At 42.0% G+C, this 19,871-nt stretch overlaps 1 protein-coding gene across 1 annotated transcript; it reads right to left on the bottom strand.

Annotated features, from left to right (window-relative positions):
• Positions 1-23: 23 nt before the first annotated feature.
• Positions 24-16,480, bottom strand: fn1b (fibronectin 1b; the record flags this gene model as incomplete). Its single annotated transcript, XM_079665647.1, has 37 exons — positions 16,163-16,480; positions 15,801-15,926; positions 15,456-15,593; positions 14,771-14,902; positions 14,255-14,392; positions 14,026-14,172; positions 13,725-13,913; positions 13,331-13,513; positions 12,726-12,902; positions 12,120-12,275; positions 11,897-12,025; positions 11,636-11,779; positions 10,209-10,330; positions 9,264-9,432; positions 8,999-9,175; positions 8,694-8,822; positions 8,486-8,575; positions 8,198-8,392; positions 7,233-7,511; positions 6,861-7,124; positions 6,686-6,780; positions 6,270-6,438; positions 5,790-5,876; positions 5,421-5,612; positions 4,058-4,249; positions 3,844-3,933; positions 3,189-3,455; positions 2,951-3,067; positions 2,702-2,863; positions 2,447-2,602; positions 2,232-2,348; positions 1,876-2,145; positions 1,600-1,787; positions 1,428-1,515; positions 854-1,033; positions 650-739; positions 24-256 (listed from the first exon to the last, which is right to left on the bottom strand). The coding sequence occupies exons 1-37, from the start codon at positions 16,302-16,304 to the stop codon at positions 24-26; spliced, it is 5,919 nt and encodes a 1,972-aa protein (XP_079521773.1). The 5' UTR covers positions 16,305-16,480.
• Positions 16,481-19,871: the final 3,391 nt, after the last annotated feature.

Genomic DNA, 19,871 nt, shown 5'->3' with positions numbered 1-19,871 from the left:
TTTCATCCTTCTCTGAATTTGTATCAATCTAAAACCTTTTTTGGTTTGTTCAGTTGACATGGCATACCAGAAATGGTGGCGTAGTTCTGCCCCGGGTGGGGTCTTGGGATGAGCTCTCGTGGTGCTCCTCCTGACACCTCGTAGGTGACGTAGTATCCTGTGATCTGTGTGGCAGGAGGCTGCCATGTGAAGGAGATGGAGGTGGGGGTCAAAGATGTAAACTGCAGGGCCGTGGCAGCCTGGACCACCGGTTCAGCTATGAAGGAAATCATATAAAAATGTTAGATCATGTGATTACTTGTTGATGTGATTAAGAACTGACTAAAAATAGTACTCTACCAATTTAATGGTGCACTCCAACAACCTTGTCTTCATCATTCTGTAACTAAGTCTTCCTTTTTCCTTAATTGCCCACAAAGCAACTCAACAGCCGAGCTTAAGACTTGGTAAACTCACTCCCTCTCTAGTGTGCCTGCATTAACTAAAGCATTGTGTGTCTTCGTTTTTTCCTCTCTCTCTTTAACATTGCTTGCATTCACATTAAACTGTAAACATTTCTGGATGTGGAAAAATCTGATTATAAATTCAAATTATGAAGAAATGTATTCCCAATGAAGCAGAGAGATCATCACACAGATTTGTGTAGTACCTGTTTTAAAGACTATATTAGTTGGGTCACTCCGTGTGTTGCCATTCAGAGTATACAGGTTAACAGAGTAGTCGGTGCCGGGCTGGAGACCTTTAAAAAAAACAAAAGAATAACATGAAACAGTGAAATCACACTTCCAGACATGTAAAATGTGTAAACTGTTTCCAGCTTTTAAGTTGTATTTAGCAGTCAGATGTAGTGTACCTGTCAGAGTGTAATCGGTTGAATCTCCTGGGATGTTCTTTCTGATGGTGGGGTGGGGGCTACTTTTGGGTGATGCTTCAACAAGGTAACCAGTGATGGTTTCCCCCTTTGAGCGCCATGTCAGTGTGAAAGAAGTATCCTTCACATCAGAGATACGCACACGTCGAGGAGGACTGACATCTGCATTGAGGGGAAAAAGCAGTGGGTAACGAATGATGATGGGTAATGCTTTTCACAGGTCCTTAAATTCATGAGTATTTGTGGAAAAAAACATTAATAGTGCTTGGATGTGTTCATTTTGTGCAAGAATAAAAGTGTAAGGGAATTTCACTTAGCTTTCAAACTTGTAAATAATTGTATTGCTCAACTTACACAATATACTGTTTTGCTGTCCTGGGAAATGTCATAAGGATGCCATTGTCTATTGGTAACAATAATTTACCCAAATATATGTCTCAAATGACACTTCGATGGGAATTTAGAAGAATTGGTTCTGATAAGTTGTTGAAAGAATTTGATGATTAAGAAGGTGTGTGTACCCTGACGTGTTCATTTTTACAGAGCAGCCAGTTACCTTCCTGTGTGGTGGCCTCGCCCTCCAGCGGCCTGCTGGTGACAGAGTTCTTCAGGGCGTAGACATGTATCTGGTATGTGGTGGCCACCTACGATACACAGCCATACAGTTTATATTTACTCACTGACTGACTATAAACCCATGTGAATGCTGAGATAAGAACTCTTGTTACCATGAGGCCTGGTACAACAACACGCGTGCTGTCGGGCGCAACGTTCATCTCTTTGGTGGGGCCATTGATGTTCTTTGGGTTGACGACCACACGGTAGCCTAAGAGGCGTGCATTGGGCCCGCGCCATGATACAGTGAAGGTGGAGGGACCGATCTCTGTTATCACTAGGTTGGTTGGAGCAGGGATCACTAAGACAACACAAATGCATACAAAAGTTAAGTCAAGGAACAAATGAATTAGGTCAAGATTATGTGGATGCTTTTGGTGTATTTCTACCTGTGGCCTGGGTTCCCACCAATGGTGTGCTGGGTGTGCGACCATGTAGGGCGATGACTTTGACAGTGTACTCTGTCCCGGGGAGAAGGTTTCTCAGCAACACGGTGTCCTGGTCACCTCTGGGTGCTGGACGCAGCTCCCTCTCGCTCTCCTCTGAGCTGGAGTACAGGACACGGTATGATGTCACTGTGCCGTCTGGACTCTCCCAAGTGATGCGCATGGAGTTGGAGTCTATCTCAGAGAAGGTCAAGTCCTTGGGACGGTCCATGGCTGCAGGAGAAATGCAAGACGTGGAAATTAATTTCCACTCTGAACAGTTGTTTTGATCAGCTCTTACTGAATTGAGTCCAACTTACCAGTGATAGCATTATCCACCACAGGGGAGGAGGGTTGTCCATCATTGCCCAGCGCATAGACACTCACAACATACTCCACAGTGGGCATGAGACCGGAGAACGTCATCTGAGTTTGAGCTGTAATAGACATGAATAAAATGAGCCAATAAGACGATGATACTGTGTTGGTAAAAATATTAAGTTATAAAATGTTTTCTTTTTCCGGCCTTTCTTACCAGGGGCCACCACCTCGGAATAAGAGGGTCCCAGGCCATTCTTGGGGACACTAGTGACTCTGTAGCCTTTGATTGGTCCCTGAGCAGGAGACCAGCGCACTGTGAGGGCGTTGTCAGTCACTTCTGTCAGTCTCATGTTAGTGGGGGGCTCGGTATCTATGAGACAGGTGGACATATAACAAGCTTTAGATTTAGTTTAACCCATTAACATTTTCTTTTCCCCCCAGGAACTGTTTTTTTTTCATGTTGCTGTACCAGTCTTGTGCATGATGGAGACCGGGGTGCTGGAGGAGGGGCTGTCCCCCCTTCCTGTAACAGCAAAGACCGTGATGGTGTAGTCAGTGCCTGGTGACAGACGGGTGATGGTGGCAGTAGTCTGAGTGCCGGGGATTATAAACTCTTGGGGAGCCTCGCCACCTAGATTGAAGAAGGGTCACGTGTTAGATTCCGACAACAGTTGAGGTTAAGAGGAAACAAGGAAATGATTAAAAGTGTTGTGCAGACTTGTGCTTTCATAGCTGATCTTGTAGTTCTTCACAGAGACAGAAGGGGCCTCCCAGCGGATAGTGATGGTGGACGGGGTGGATGATGTTACCTCCAGCTCTGTTGGAGCATCTGAGACTGGAGAGGATAAGAACAGGAAGAAGGCTTATAATAAATACATTCTATAAAATCACATATGAATAGTTCTGATCAAGATTCGAGAAAAATAAAGGTGTTAGAAATCAGAAAATAAACTCACTGGTGGCCTGTGTGCCAGTCAGAGGCTGACTTTCCTGATCTTGGGTGACAGCATACACATATACCAGATATTCTGTCTCTGGTGTCAATGCAGTCAAAGTGAAGAAGTTCCTGGTCGGGGGAAGCTTCTCGTCTTTCGGCCACCCACCACTCGTTTTTGAATAGCGGATGCGGTAACCTGTGATACTAGCGGTCGGAGCCAGCCAGTGAACGGTGAAGGAGTTGGTGCCAATGTTTGAGAAGTCCAAGCCAGTAGGGGAGTCCAGAGCTGAAAGGTAACGGAGAGACATTTTAAATAACAAGCAATGAATTGCATTAAAAAAATACCAAAGCAAAAGATCTACAGCGACATCAGTGGGTTGTTTACCCACAAACATTGGAACCGCAGCTAAAATGACCACATGTTTATCTATTATAGGTTTGTATTTTATTGCCTTATATATATTTTGTTATTGTTTATTAAAAGAAAAAAATGATGCAATAATTTCCTGATTTTTATTTTATTTTATTATTTATTTTTATTTCCTGATTTTTTTATTTTGCTTCCGTTCTCTTTTTTAGTTGTTGATATGCCTGAAACATTTTTTGTGGGGGATTAAACTCTAATGAAAATGCCCGTATCATTCACCCACGTTAGAAACCACTGGCATACTCACTTGTCCTCTGAGTTCCTGTGGCTGGTTCACTCAGTCGCTCCCCGTACACACATAAAACACTGATACTGTACTCAGTGTTGGGCAGCAGGTCTATATGGGAATAGAGATGGGTACACCGTTAGAATGGATTGACGTGGAGAATTGCAAAGAAGCCAACTTCATTTGGGCTTTAAACTCAGCTTTCTGTCAGATGTGTTTAAACAGATAGTCTTACTCTCCAGAAGGAAGGTGTTGGTTGCTCCGCCAACATTAACCTCCTTGATGTCATCGTCTGTGGCTACAGGGTGGTAACGGATGATGAACCGAGAGATGTCGCTGGCTGTGGCAGCATGGGGAACTGTCCATGTCACCCTAATGTTGTCAGGACCAACCCCTGTAAATTGCAGGTTGGTGGGAGCTGGAATGGCTGAAAAAAGAGAGGTTAAAGTTACAGCCATCACAGGAAAAAAAAAAAAGTGGTTGCTTTAATAAAATCTGATTTAGGATGTTGGAAAGAAAATATTATGAAAGTGATACATTTCTGGTATGTACTGTAGTGTTTGAGTTAGTCATGTGAGTTATTGAAAGGTTTATGAAAGGTTAATGTGGCTTCATCAGTTTTCACATGAAAAAAAAAACCCAGCCCTTCCCATGGATGGAGTAAAAGAGATACATCACCAGCATGCGTTTGCTTTGTATATGTGGTTGGCTCGCTTTCCCCCTCCTCTGTAACAGTGACGATACTGATGTCATAGTCCACACCCGGCTCCAGACCACGAACCGTGTAATAACCAGCAGATTCTTGCGCCATATCTTGAAAAATTGGCAAGCTCTTGCCTGAGGTCACTACGGTTATCTTGTAAAAAGTGGTTGGATAGTTCTGAGGGATCCAACGCAGGCCAATGGTGGTGTCAGTAATGTCGACAAAGTCAATGTGTCTCAGTGTGGGGATGTCTGAAAGGGTTAGGCCAGTTGCAAAGTGCAAGCATAATTAGAGATATTGCATTAGTTATACCACATGCATTTCATTCCCAAATAAAGCAGTCAGAGATCCAGAGTTGTAGCCATGAAAAACAAATATAAATACAAATAACTGAAGTTCATAAACATTAACAGTGGACTTATAAGAAAGGCATTTTAGTGATGATTAATAATACTGTTCTCTGCATGCTCCAAAAAATAAAGTTAATTCCAAATAATAAACATGCCCCCCATGCATTATACCAATGAGAGGTTAGTTATAAGTTATGATCATTAAAGCTGCATTAAAGAATGTGCTTTGTATAGGAGTTGCTCTTAGTAAAAAAATATAATAAATGATGGCCCAACTCTGCTTCTCTATGGACCCTTTAGCCTATTACGCATCTCTCAAACTAAAGTGAGTGAGGATGAAGAAGAATACATTCTAAGGATGAGAATACTGAAAATATAACTGTAATGACAGGTGGAGTTAGCTGCTGTTTGATCGCAACTCAGCCCTTTCACCCAAATACAAATCTTTATTTTCTCTCACACAGACACAACAGTCTTTACTCTGGACAAAGTTGTGTTTTTGAGGCCTATCTACATGTTTTCAATGGTTTCCTGTTGGCCCCTACCTGGTGTGACAATTGTGGAGATAGGCACACTTTCCAAATGGCCCTTGGTACTGAAGACACTGATGTTGTACTCAGCACCCGGTTTCAGACTCTCCAGCATAAATGAGGTTTGATCAGCTCGGAGTAACTCTTCCAGGGTGTTTCCTCGCTGGCCGTCGGTAGGTGTGCTCGTCACTCTGTATCCTGTGATGCCTGAAAAAATGGATAGGTAAACATTACTTCAAGATGTTCCTGAAATGTATTATCCCAAAAGGAATACTGGGAAGAATCATTTGTCCTCGTGGAAAGAAATACCATCCAAAGGCCAGGGTCTAGACTTGGCAATATTCAATGTGCTGGCAGTGCATAGGGAGCACAGTCAATATTTACCAGGGGTTTTGGAAGCTACCCAGTAGACGATGAGATCTCCTGTGATTGAGTTGGACTGTACTCTGAGTTCAGTGGGGGAAGACAGGGCTGCAAGCAAAGGATAGAAGATTATGACACAAGTATGTGAAACCTGTTTCATTGCAGCAGTAACTTCTTAGTGTCGGTCGACAGAACATTCTCCACTCTTTGGCCAAGGTTTTTGCCCTAGGAGGCTGAAATTGTGTATGTGTGTGATGATCTGAGTTCATGCCAAAAGGGGATGTGGCAATGCCAGTGGCCAGTAACCAAAATGTGCATGAGTTCGAAACAAATTCTCATATCATGGCCAAACTCATAAACTAGAACTAGAACTAGAACTAGACTCTGGTGGGAGGAATCATTGCACTGTGCATTGTGTGGGAATTAATTCACATGGAGAGGCATACATGTGCAATATTACAACTAAAGCACATTTGCAAATTCTCGGAATTGGGTACTCACAAGTCACAACGGTGCGGGTAATAGGTTTTCCACGGTTGCGTCCGTTGAAGATGGGCTGAACGCTGTAGATGTACTGATTTCCAGGGATCAGCCCGGGAATATAAACACTTCCAGTTTCAGAGGTCTCTTCTCTAGGAGACTCGCCTTCCACACTGGGGAGCACAGACAGCTGGGGAGAAGGAGGCAAAGGCAAACCCAGTAAATATACCACTGCAAAAGACACTAAATCTTCATTTTGAGTGTTAATGTTTGGCCCTCTAGGAGAAGTATGACCAGCTGCAAACAAAATACTGACAAAACTCATGTCACTCTAGTGTCCCCTTTCACTTCATACACATTAAGTCTGATTATGACCAGGTTATCTCTAAGTGTAATGATGAAGTAAGTTTTTTGGACATGATAAAAAAGGTGTCTACCTTGTAGCTAAACCTGCGGACAGGTATCCAGGTCACGATGATAGAGGTATCAGTGACCTCAGTGCTGAAAGCAGGGTTATTTCCCATCTGGGGAGCTGGGAGGAAAAAGACAGAAATACAATTAATTTCATTGCAAAAATGTATTTGCAGATGTATTGATTGTTTTCATACTGACCGGTAGTAAAAAAAGTAGTGACGCCCTCGCTGAGGTCATTGTCCAGGTCAGAGTGCAGGGTGGCAGTGTACTGGGTTTCTGGGCGTAAGTTCTTCAAAGGGAACTGGGTGACCCTGCCAGGGATCCTCTTCTCTACGGGGCTGGAGCCTTCAATGCTCAGGTAGAGGCGGTAACCACTGACGATGGCACGGGGAGCCCCCCAGATGGCCACGGCACTATCGGGCTTGATGTCAGTAAAACGCACATCGGTGGGCGAATCAGGTTCTTGAGAGGGGAGAAAGAAAAAAAAACATGTGTATGAAAGAAAGTCTCATCTTTTATTGTAGTCCCTCTGCGTCTAACTCAAGCTCCTTTGTTCATGACAATACTTACTGGTAGACTTTTCTGCCACAAGAGGCTGGCTCTCCGATCCACCATTCATGGCGTAGATGTAGAAGCGGTACACTGTTCCTGGCTGGAGATGGGTTATATCGGCATATGCGTTGGGTGAAGGAGGCAACTGCAGGACCCTCGTCTCAGAGCCATCGGGAGCAACGGGGGTGAAGTGGACCCTGTAACCGGTCACCTCGCTGGGTGGACCGGTCCAGGTGATGCTGATCTTCATGTCTGAAACCTCGTAGAACGTCAGGTCTGTGGGAGCCGGGACCTCCTCTGTGAGAGGGAGAGGTAGATTGATAGACAAAAAGGTAAAATCAGAATCTTTATTAAAGTATCCTTTGGAGTTATTCATCACTATTGATGTAGCAATGTTTTAATCATGTTGTACTCATTGTGTTAGGAGAACGCCTCAACGCAATCACCTTAAGCTTTATATGTACTGTATGGGAAAATTAAAGTACAGTAAAAATATCTAAAAGATGAATGTATATATTTCAGATAAACTGAGGATTTAGAAAGTGTGTGTGTGTCTCTGTGTCAGCTGCACATGCATGTTTGTTTTTCATGTGCCTGTTTCTGAGCCCACCGTGAACTAATGAAAGGTCATTCAGGGGCCACGACAGGGTAAAATAAAAAAAGTCATAACAGACTGTGATAAGGATAAGAAGATATTACTATGCTGAAGCAATAAAGCATAGTTTGGGCAATGTTTCGTCAAGCTTAGTATTTCCAAAGCAGTGGAGAGCGCTGCCTTAAGCTCTCCGGCCCTATAAGGAATCTTTAGCTCTGTGTGTAGTCCTAATCTGCCATATGACAGCCAGAAGATAACGTTAAATAAGAAAAGAATAACTGAGATTTTAAATAACATACAAACTTACTGTGAATGTTTTAATAGGAAAACATCTTTCCATTGGCTTAAGTTTCAACTGAAAGATATATGTCTGTTTAAAAATGTGCACCTGGGAGAGGGGATCCAGCGGTGTTGACCTGTACAAAAACAGGCTCACTCTCCTGGTCCTCCTCCACGGCGTAGATGCTGATGTTGTAGAGGTGACCGGGGAGAAGGTCAGCCAGGGTCACGGAGGTCTCGGAGTCGGGTAAGTTCAGCTCAGTGCTGCTGCCTTCCAGAGATGGAGTGTACACCACACGGTAACCTGGCAGGCACAGAGACAATAAAATTGATCTCTACATCAAAAACGACCAATTTGAATCACTTGTAAACAGACAAACAGAGATATGCTCTTTACCGGTGATAGGAGCCTGAGGCCTTGTCCAGCTGATTCGGATGGAGGACTCTCTCACCTCATCGACCACATGCTGAGCTGGGGAGTCAGGAGCTGCAGAGGGGAAAGAAGATGAAAATTGGTCACTTTGCACCATGTTTGAACATTTCCAAAATTGGCATAGTCCTGACATTTGTTTTCATGACAAATAGAAGGAGAGGGATTCTCTCACCTGTAGTCTGGGAGGTCGTCAGGATAAGGTTTGGCTGTCCCTGATTCGGGAGCTCGTAGACGTTGACGTTGTATCTGCGTCCTGGCAGGAGGTCACCAATGGTGAGAGAGGAGGCCGTGCGAGGAACATCTGGAGACACCAATACAAAGTTAGTTATTATAGGAATCAGTGATACAACATTTATCTGAAAGAGGGTTTCCATAGATATATAAGAACCTCAACTGAAGAACATGCCAATTAATCAATCCATTCAATCATTTGCATGAGACATAATGAAGGTTTCAGTGATGCTCAAATTATCTCACCAAGGACTTTGGGCTTGGCCCCATCCTCACTGAGCTCGTACTCCACCCGGAAGCCAGAGATGGTGGCAGACGCTGATGTCCAGGAAACAACGAAGCTGTTGGAGGTGATTTCTGTCACGGACTCAGAAGTGTCCACCACTGCAGGAGGTGCGGTCGTCTCTCCCTCCGATGTTTCCACTTGAGAGAAAAAGGGATATAATGTTCCTGTGAAAATGTATTTAGATCTGTGTCCTTGAGAGGTCACTAACTGCTTGAGTCTACTCACAGGAACCGTGGGTGGTGGTGAAATCAAAGCGCGTGACCTCGCGGCTTCCGTAGCGCAGGATGCTGATCAGCTGACCCTCGTAAGTGATGCCTGGACGCAGCCCGCTGATGGTGTACGATTGAAGGTGGCCGGGGACGTTGACCTCTCTCCAGGGTGAATTGGTTTGTTTCTACCACAAGAGGTACAAAAATAAAAAGGTGATGAAGGTCAGGTTTTTATTTACTTGAAGCATCAATTGGCCTGACATGAAATATGCTATGCAAAAACAGCTACTAGATGTAGCCTGTAGTGAGATATTTTCACAACTGGTTATTTCAATGTTTAGACTTTAGGCATGCGTAAATCGTTAAAATTAAAGCACAGATATGATAAAGCTGAATAGAAAACATTATGTGCAGAGAATTTACTGGAATAAGTCTTAAAATTAGGACTTTATATGGTAGTCTGTATATTTTGGACTGGACTCTGGCTCGGACTCGTTTACTGCCATTTCCTGCTTTAGCGGTATTTAGACTGGCTTTGCGCTCTGTCGGAAAGCTTTCTCAGCGGGAGAGCCAGACGAGGGCGTTAAGTAACATTTATTTCTAAAATACACAACCCCCTTCAGAGGAAATCAGTTTGAATTAAATGTAAGCTTCATAAACATTTCAGCCAGCTTGTTAGTCTTCAAAGAGAGAAAAAATGTGTAAGAAAACAAAATCCCAGGAAGGGAGATGTTTTCCTTGGAGTCTGTGTGTTGGTGCATGCAGACTGTAAAGGGGAGTTAATGTAACCTCTAATCTCCTAGTCTGTCCATATTCAAAAGTTTAGTCAACATTACCAAAAGCAATTGACTGTTTGCTCACCTTTACTAATACTACCTGTCTGAATATTTATAACAACCCATTCATTAAAAAAAAAACATACTTTATTTTACTAAGTCAATATATAAAAAGGGGGACTCACAATTCTCCATTTGAGGATGTACTTGGTAATTTGCACAGATGAAGGTGCGTTCCACTGAATGGGATGGGAGTCTGGCTGTTTTCCTGCCTCTGTGATGATCACCTGCACAGGTCTGTGGCCATCTGAGGAGTTAGAGCAGCATTAGTAGGAGAATATTCAGGGGAAGATATCAGGAGAGAGTTGGAGAGACCGAGAACAAAGCTGCTATTAGCAAAGAGAAAAAAGAACTCACACACAATGCAACAGTGTGACCTGTAGCGAGTGGGGGTGAAAGTTGGCTACTCTTTGGTGAGACTCTTTCATATGGATTCATCTTTTTGAGACAGAACCAAACCACCAGACACTGCTAAACCAGCTCAAAAACCCACTGAACTTACAGTCCCACCTAACACTGGGTCACTATATTCATCACAGTTTACCTAGCTAACATAAAGCTTCACTATCCGAAGCACACAGCTTTGATCATGGTGAGATAAATGTCGCAACTGCAGGTTTTGAGGTCAATGCTTGTTACAGGATACACAATGTGCTTCAGTACAAAGTACCACATTAAGCAACTTTATAGGGAGATATTGGAGGCAGGATTTGTTTAACAACCCCCCCCACCCCCTTCCCAGCCCAGCATCGCTTTCTCCTCAGCAGGTCAGCAGAAAAACACCAGGCGGGGGAGGAAAACTTCTCCTACTACAAAGATTAAAAGGAAGAGACGGGGGTGATTTGATTTGCAAGCACTTTTCCATTTGGTAACTTCAAAGTAGAGAAAAAACACCAAACCCCCGCTTCTCTCCACAAACCTGAACTTTATGAGGGCAACGTAGGAGGGTTGAATAAGTAGAGATAACCCCAATGAAGATCAAAAAGCTGTCTGACCATCTGCTGGAAAGAACTGAGAGGCTAATTAATTCACTTTTAAAGTCAATAATACTTCCAAATTAGATAAGAGAAAAATTCTTTGAATAAATAATCCAATTTAATAATACATGTTATCTGGTAGATGGCAGGGGTTTAGTATTTAGGTCGCTCACCCCATAATTAAGACCAGGGTTATCACAACTATAACAAATGGATCGTCCAAAAATATAGAATTTAAAATGGAGCTGAAGTTGAAATCTGATTGCCGTTTCTTTTTCCTATGATCTTTAAGTGGACTTATGATAGTAAATCCATAATGGAAATCAGAGATATTTAAGTGAAAGCCATTAAAACTCTTGATATGTATATATGTGTATCATGTCTTAAGTATACAAGATCCATCAAAAGGGCACTGGTTAAAATCTTCTAGCGATTTTTCCATCATGTTTGTTGTTCTGGGATATATATAAAAACTTGAACCAGCATATTCCAACCATGTGGACTCTGCAGAAACAGATCAGTTGAAGTGGAAAGCGACTTTAAAGCGATGGTGTACGGAGGATTTGTTTTCTTACCTTGCCTTGTCTGCTGGGGTTCACATCTCAACTCTCCAACCCCGTTGCCATAGCAATAACAGCGGTAGTTGATGCCATGGATGGATTTCTCCCATGTGTCTCCGATCTGGTGAAAGGTCCTGGTTTGTGGCTCCTGGCACTGATCTATTAGTTAAAAACAGAGGAAGACAGCAGAGATAGGATGAGACAAAGTAGGATTGGGTGGTCGTTTTCCTATAAAAGTAAATCATCATCAGCCGAGCTATTGAGACATAAACGCACCGAGAGCATCACACTTCCAGCGACCACGTCCCTGTCCATAGCAGGTGCAGTTCATCATGTAGCCCTCGTCGTGGCGCTTGGAGAAATCCTGGTTTATATCATAGTTCAGGCCATCAACAATACACTGATCTGGATACGTAGATAAAGGAGGAAAACCAACTTTAAACTTAAGCTTTAGGACAACAGTTTTGTTTCAAGTCCAAATGGGAGTTAGCTCTCTGACCTCTCAGCTGTGAGTGAGCGACACAGCTCCACTCCCCGCGGCCATTGCCCACGCATGTGCACTCCATCATGTGACCCATGACATCATGGCGTTTGTCCCACTTGTCGCCTACACGGTGCATGGCTCCATCGTTGGTGGTACATAATTCCTCATGGGCTACACAAAGAAAGACAGGAAATAAGAATGAATAAAAAACAAACAGTACCGTGGGGGGGAGTAATTACTTTTGGTTCAGTTAGGCCAGTATCAGCCCTCTTTATGTAATAAGTCAAAAGTAATTACTCTTCCTACAAAGGAAATATCTTCATAGCATGTTAGCATTTATACAAATTGTATCTTTCACTTTTTTGTTATATAGGACCTTTAAACAGAGCTAAGCTAGCCGTTTCCCCCTGTTTTCAGTGTTTTCATGTACTGGTTGTATAGGTCCATATTTATCTACATATATTTAAGGAGGTATCAATAATTCTCGGCAAGAAAGTGAATAAGTGTATTTCCTAAAACTATTCCTAAACACCTTTTATTTTCCTTTTATGTTGGGAAGGTAAACTGGAGACATTTCAAAGCTATTGTTCTGATACTGTCTCTAAAAATACACACACTCACCGGCCATGGGGCAGAATCCAAAGCGCTGCTCTGTGTCGTAGTCGTGGGTGGTGCCACACCACCTCATGCTATCACGTCGCCCGTCAGAGGTGCAGTCGGTGTAGTTGCGGCCGCTATAGAGGAAGGGGAAGTGGCACAAGGCACCATGGGAGTTTCCACCTCGGGTTCCCACAACGGCTGGAATAGAGACAGGGAAATCTCACCTTATAATATATCCATAATGCCATGTTATGTCTTCTTTATATTTTGGGGACTGTGATAGATTTGTCAATTCTTGCAATATGATGTTGTTGTTGTTGTTGTTGTTGTTGTTGTTATAGCAAAAATGTATAAATATTCACGAATTCCTAAGTGGGAACATCAAGTGTAAAAGGAATTTATGTTCAAACAAAAATGAACAAAAACATATTTTGATTGATGATAAATACAATTCTATGGCAGTTTCTACAGACTTTTTCAAGGCAAGATATTGAGAGGGAATATTAAATATGCATGATATTGACAGGCAATGGCTGTATTTATAAAAGGTCAACGTCAGCCCAGTATATCTACAAAACCAAAACAATGGTCAAGCCCAGGTTGAAATCCCTGTTCCTAATTCTCACCATTCTTCTCAGTACAGAAAGAGTACTGCTGGTCTTTCTCATAGTCTGAGGTTGTCGAGCACCAGAGCTGTCCATCCGTGCGTCCATCTGAGGTGCAGGAATAGAAGGTCCTTCCCATGAAGACAAACGGGAACACACATGGCTGGCCGTCAGAGTTGCCACCGTATTCCTGCTTCCTGGACTCTGCACAGAGTCAAGAAAGTCAAGAATGAGGCAATTACAACGGAGACAAACCATATGCATCTAATAATGGTGATTATGGTGGGTGTTGTGACTTGAATCTGGCGCTCTAAAAAGGCATTTAATGTCAAAGAAACCCAACAAGAAACATAAAGGATCCCACATTTGTTATCATTATTATTCTTTCTTCACAGAGACCCCTGCTTTCACTCACCCCACTCCTGGCAGCTCACTCCATTGCCCAGACAGGTGCAGAGCATCTGCGTGCTGCCCTGGCTTCTGAACCAGCGCTGTCCATCGAAGTAGGCGGCTCCTGAGTCGGTGCGGCATGTCCCCTCAATGGGGGGCTCAGGCTGCTGCAGAGTCAACGAATGGTCGGGGGTCAACACGACAGCAGCTGAGGCTGTATGCCACCAAACAGAATGAAAGAAGGATGAATGTCAGAAAAGATCACAGAAAAGTTTTTTTAAACTTTTAGCAAATGTAACCTTGAGCAAAGAGTTTTTGAGTCTCACTTCGGACTGCGTTGTGTCTCTCACACTTCCACTCTCCGCGACCATTTCCTAAGCACTGACACTGCAGGGTGTGTCCACTTGCGTCCGCTTTTTTCCATGAGTCTCCGATACGGTAGGAAGTCTTGGTTTCCTGGTCGTTGCAACGGTCTGGTGGGAGGACAACAATGGTCAACAGCCAATACTGAAGAATTTAAAAGTGTGTCCATGTGTGTGTCTACACTCTTCTTACTCCTTGAGGTGCATGTGATGCGTCCATTTCCCTCTCCTAGACAGGCGCAGTCGAGCATCATCCAGCCTTGGTACGGCTTCTCCCAGGTCTCCCCCACGACGTATGATAATGCCACGTTGTTGTCGTAGCAGCGCTCGGCTGCACAAAAAACAGAATATGTATTGCATCTGCAGTAGTTTACAAGACACAGTAAGAAATCACTTGAAATCACAGCTGCTAAACCACATGGGAAAAACAAACCAAGTGAAAATCAATAGCTGTGGCGTAAGATGGGCAAAAGAGGAGGGGAATGCTCTCTTGCTCACCTTGTTTGCCTTGACTGTTTTCAAATATTGACAATACTATCAAACTCAGTCATGCTTCTGAGAAATGACCCTGTCAGTAAGTTTGTGTGATGGCAGCTGCATATAAAAGCTTGCATGTTAGTGTTAGGGTTATCTGTATTTCAGAATTCTTTTTTGGTGTTCACTTCCTGGTCACCCCACACGTTTAAATGAATCAGGTCAAAGTACTCACCCACAGGTTTGCAGGTCCACTCTCCTTTTCCGTTTCCAAGACACACGCACTCCAGCATGTGGTCAGCCGTCTCGTGAGGCCTCTTCCAAGTGTCCCCGATTTTATAAGAGCTCCCACCTTCATGGCATCGATCTGTGGAGGAAAAAAAAATACTTAGCTGCATTTCTTTGAAATGATTGCACTATAATAATACATTGGATTTGTATAGCGCCTTTCCTAATGCTCAAAGACACTTTACATACAATCAGAAACAGAAACAGTACCAAATAAAAACAGTAGTCCTAATCCAAGTGCGAGTATAGTGTGAGGGTGGTATTGATCAGAGTTTGAAAGCTAGAGTGAATAAGTGGGTTTTGAGAGATTTTTGGATGGATTCAAGAGTGTTGGCCTTTCAGTATGACACATATCCATCATTCAAATTTGATATGCAGTCACTAATACAATTTGCGTAAAACATTTAATTAAAAAATCATGATGTCATTTTTTCTTTCTAATACATTTAAGGAGCAGGAAATACCTACCTCTAGTTTTGTCAAGAAAATATCTTGATTAATCTAAAAAGCTTTTAATTTGAATTAAATAAAAAACGCTTAAACTGATTTGAATTACAATATTTAATTAATTTAGGACAATATTTTACAATAGTTTTTTGAAGTACAGGTATTTCATTATTCTGGTTACTCACTTGCAATGGTACAGCTGATCTTTCCACGTCCAGAACCGATACAGGTACAGTCCCATATCATCGCATCCTTTGACCTCTCGTAGGTTTCACCCACCCGGTAAGACTGGTCATTGTACTTATCATAACAGGACTCCTCCACTGAGAGAACAACAGAGGAATAATGTTAAGAGTGTGTTGATAGCGTTGAGTGCTCCCAAGTGTTTTTTAGTTCTGGTGTTTTAGTCATGGTGTTGACATTGACACAACATTCTGAAACAAGTGGCAAGGAGCCAATAACTCTTGTAAATCTTTTTCCAGATGTGGAAAGTGTTAAGACATTTCTGTATGGGTCGGTTTCTCACTGACCTGCAGGTTTAGATTTACACTTGATGCCTGCTGCTCCATTGCAGGTGCACACCAGTGTACTGCCGAGGTAGGGTTTGTCCCACTGCTCGTTCAGTCTGTATGAGCGACCATTCTCCTCACAGCCGACTAGAAAATCAAATACATGGATTATGACAAAGATTATTAAGCATTCAAAACCCTAAACCTTCCGTTAAATATGTGCATGATGGCTAATCGTAAACAAAAAAGCAGCCAACATTAAATTGGATTAATTAAATCACAAAGAATGACAAAAGTGAAAGAAACATTTTATTTATTTTTTTACATTCAGGATATTAAAATAAAAAATGTTTGATATTTTTGATGGAAGTCCTTGTACCAACCTGTAGTAACGGCGGCTGCTTCCCGGAACTCTGGATACACCTGATATTGGCCGGATTGTCTTTTGCTCTTTTTTGGCAATCCGTGGACTGCGCTGCTGACGCACAGCGCAACCAGCAACCCTGTCAGCGGGCCACCGGTCATTTTGTGGAAAAGTAAGAACTTCAAGGTTAAGAAGAAAAAAAACGAAGCAAGTTAACGAAGCAAGTTTTGCAAAAGAAGCGCGTGCAGAACTAAAGTTTAGCTTGGAAGGGTCTGATTTGTTTTACTCTCTGCTCCTAGCTGCCTCCTCACAGCTGGTGCACCAGGCCGAGCAGAGGGAGCGCGCTGCTTTTATACCCGGGCACACCGCTGCAGCCTGCAAGAGGGGAGGGCTTTAACCGGAGCTCAAGACGACCCGCCCGAGTGTGAGCAATACTGACCCTCAAGACAAAAAACCACAAGACGAAAATAACATTAGGGTATAAAGATGAATAAGCATTTTAAATTAAAATGTCTTTTAAAAATGTCTTGTCAGCAGAGGAGACATAAAAGATGAAATATAAAACCCATTATTAATCTAAGAAATAGTGATGCTATCAGAGCCAACTATTTTTTAGGGTCTATGACGCTTTACTTTTAAATCATGGGCAAAGGTTTTATCCAATTAAGTGCACTTTATGACTATTACAATTCTATGAAACATTGCTATCAACATGCCAAAACAAAGGGTAAAGATATACTGATAAGATTAGTTAAGCACTCCCAATTTCCCAAACATGGTAAAGATCAAATGTATCATAATCCCAAATATTTGGGTTAGTGCTCTGATTTAAAACCCCAGAAATTCCAAAAGGGCCGCCCAGCTCTTGGGTTTGGAAGTGTGCATTGGGAACTATAACCACATCAGGCAGTATATCTATAAGATTATTTTCTGTTCAAATCATTTGGGAGTCCATGGTGGCTTAACGCCCCTGAGCAGCAGACTCCGGCACTCTTTGAAACTTTCTGCATCATGTCTGAGTTCAACTTAAGGTTTCTGTCAATGTTGCAAAATCACCATTTTGCATATTTAAATCACTTGAAACAGTTTAGGATACCATTACATTGACCTTTAATGTCTACAGTTACCTGCTTTTAAGATGATGTTCTACTGTAATCAGTATTACTGAACACTTCAGAAAGTTTTACTTCAATCCTATTCACCTCCACTGCATAATCAAACACACGCATGTCATCTATACATGCTTTTTCTTAAATCATACTCAGACTGCCTCATGTTCAACATTCTAACACTAAGTTTCATTGTGAGTCACTTATAATAACAGCTATGTGCACTCTGAAAGAAACTCCTGACTGGCTCCCAGCAGGATGAGGTGTTGTGCAGCGAAGGCCTCACCAAAGTTAAAAGTAATCTCTGAACTTCGACAAGATAAAAGAAAAAACAGACAAAATCTCTGCTTAAATGACATCATGCATTTGAAGACTGATCACTATCACGCATTAACTCAAACATTTGATGTGTCTTTATTTTGTGAAATCTTTTGGTTGTTGATCCTGTTGATGCTTTAATGTTTTTTGAATGTGCCGATTACAATGTTATGTGGTTGCTGCTGTTGTTTTAAAGTTGATATGAAGCCTACTGTCTTGTATTTGTTTTTGTATACTGTTTTTTTTTTTTTTTTTTGTTTACAGGGGTTAGGGTTAGGGTCAGTAACCTTAGGGTAAGTCTTTCTCTGTTTCCTGTGCAGGGACTACAGATTAAAATAGCCATAGCTAACTATTTGCACACTGAGAATCTGTGCAATGTCCAAAACAAAAGTACATTCAATACAAGGTAATTGAGGGTAAATGTGCATCACAATTGTATTAAAAACTTAAAGTTTTTGAAACATTCTCCTTTAAGATGTTATATTTACTGTTTGTATGGATAAATCCAAATGTTACACACTTTTACCTGTAACTAAACATATTGTATTGTGTGGAAACCTTGGGGTTTTATGGAAAATAAAGATATGTGATTTAAATATGACATCACATGTTTAGTTGTTGTTGTTTACCCACCAATGTGTGGGTTAATTTGTGTGCAGTTAATTATCCTGCAAGGACACAACATGTTTTCATAAAAAATGCACTTAATGGGGGAAATAATAATCCGGACCACAGCATGTTGCCTCTGTCATGTTACTGTGGTGGAGCCGCTGGTTCCACTAAAGTTACTCATGGTTCTTCGGCGGGCAGCTACTGTGTGTGAGACTGTGAAGCAAATTATTCCTGTCATTGTGTATCGTAAGTGAGAGCTGAATGAAAAAACAGATGGTTTTGGGGAAATAGAGGAAGAAAACAGCAAAATAACTGTACTTGTTTTCAAAGCAAAACTGAGTCACCAATTTCTCCCGTGTGGAAAAAACCAACGCATACTTTCCAGTTGTGAAACAGCCCCAAACTGCAGAGGATCAAAACACAGGACAGTTTAAAGCTGCAGAATCTTACTTTTAAAGTTTATCACAACACATCTTCCCTGAATTGTTCCCTCATGCAATATCAGGGAGGACCATGGTGTAAAAGAACGTATAAATATTTGTGGACAAAGGAGACATTGAGTTCTTTTCTTGCTAGAATGGGGTATTTTGCGTATGACTTAATTTCCTGGGCTGTTTGGGCTCACTTTAAGATTTATGAGCTGTCTCTGTCCAAGTTTCTGGAAAGCTGCCTGGTTTATATCAGAGTGATTTACCTCTTCTTCTCTATCTGTCCCCCTCTTCCATACATAACACCAATCTTTCAAAGTGATTTTTTGTTGACCCTACGTGTGAGTGATTTGCTTTTGGGAGTTTAGCAGCATGAAAACCTGATCTGATCTGATCATCTGGAACCGGGAAGCGTGTTCTAAACCATCATGCAATATTTTAGGTTTGGGTTTCCTATATAAGTTAGTCGTCATTTTTTATTTATTTCAAACAGCAATAGAAATCAATTGCAATCAACACAACATCTGTATATGTTGCTGTCAAAGTGGCATTAAATGAATGCATTACTAAGCAACAATACTGTATCTTCAACAAAAATAAATTCCTAGATTACATAAACAAACTGTTTCTGAATATTGATTAGTCTGCTGTACAGTAATAATGTGGTGGGGGGGGTGGGGGGCGGACAACAGTATGCATTAATGGTAATAAAGCATGTGTCATTTTAAAACGCATTTGATATCTTGCCAAGAGTTGGATAAAAACAATTGCTTAACTTCTCATGTCTGGACATTAAATATGAAGCTCGCACCAGCAGCTGTTTAGCTTAGTTTTGCATGAGAATTGAAAACAGGAAACAGATAGCCTGGCTCCGTCAAGATGTAACGAAATACACCTCTAAAATTCACAAATTAAAATGCTGATTTAGCATTGCATTCCTATAATTGTCAGACAATGCACAATTATAAAGTTTTGGTAACAGTGCTGTGGAGTCTTATAGGATTTCTAAATCTAAAAAAAGCTTTTGTAATGTGTGCCGAGCTTCAACATCTGTAGAGCCTTGGGAGTGCTTGTTTTGAATGTGTGGTTCTCCACGCCGGCTTGACCAAACTGTGGACAGGCAGTCTGGAGAGTGGGAGCCAGATGGCCACAGCTGGATGAAATAATTGGGGTGGGGGGAGGTGTGAATTGATATAGAGGTGGAAAGAAATACAGTTGAGAAGCTTTAGAAGAGAGGTAGGTGGCTGGTTGATGAGAGGTA

The sequence above is a fragment of the Notothenia rossii genome (assembly GCF_949606895.1).
Source record: "Notothenia rossii genome assembly, chromosome: 2".
Taxonomy (NCBI): Eukaryota; Metazoa; Chordata; class Actinopteri; order Perciformes; family Nototheniidae; genus Notothenia; species Notothenia rossii.
This window is presented reverse-complemented; position numbering and strand designations above follow the sequence as displayed.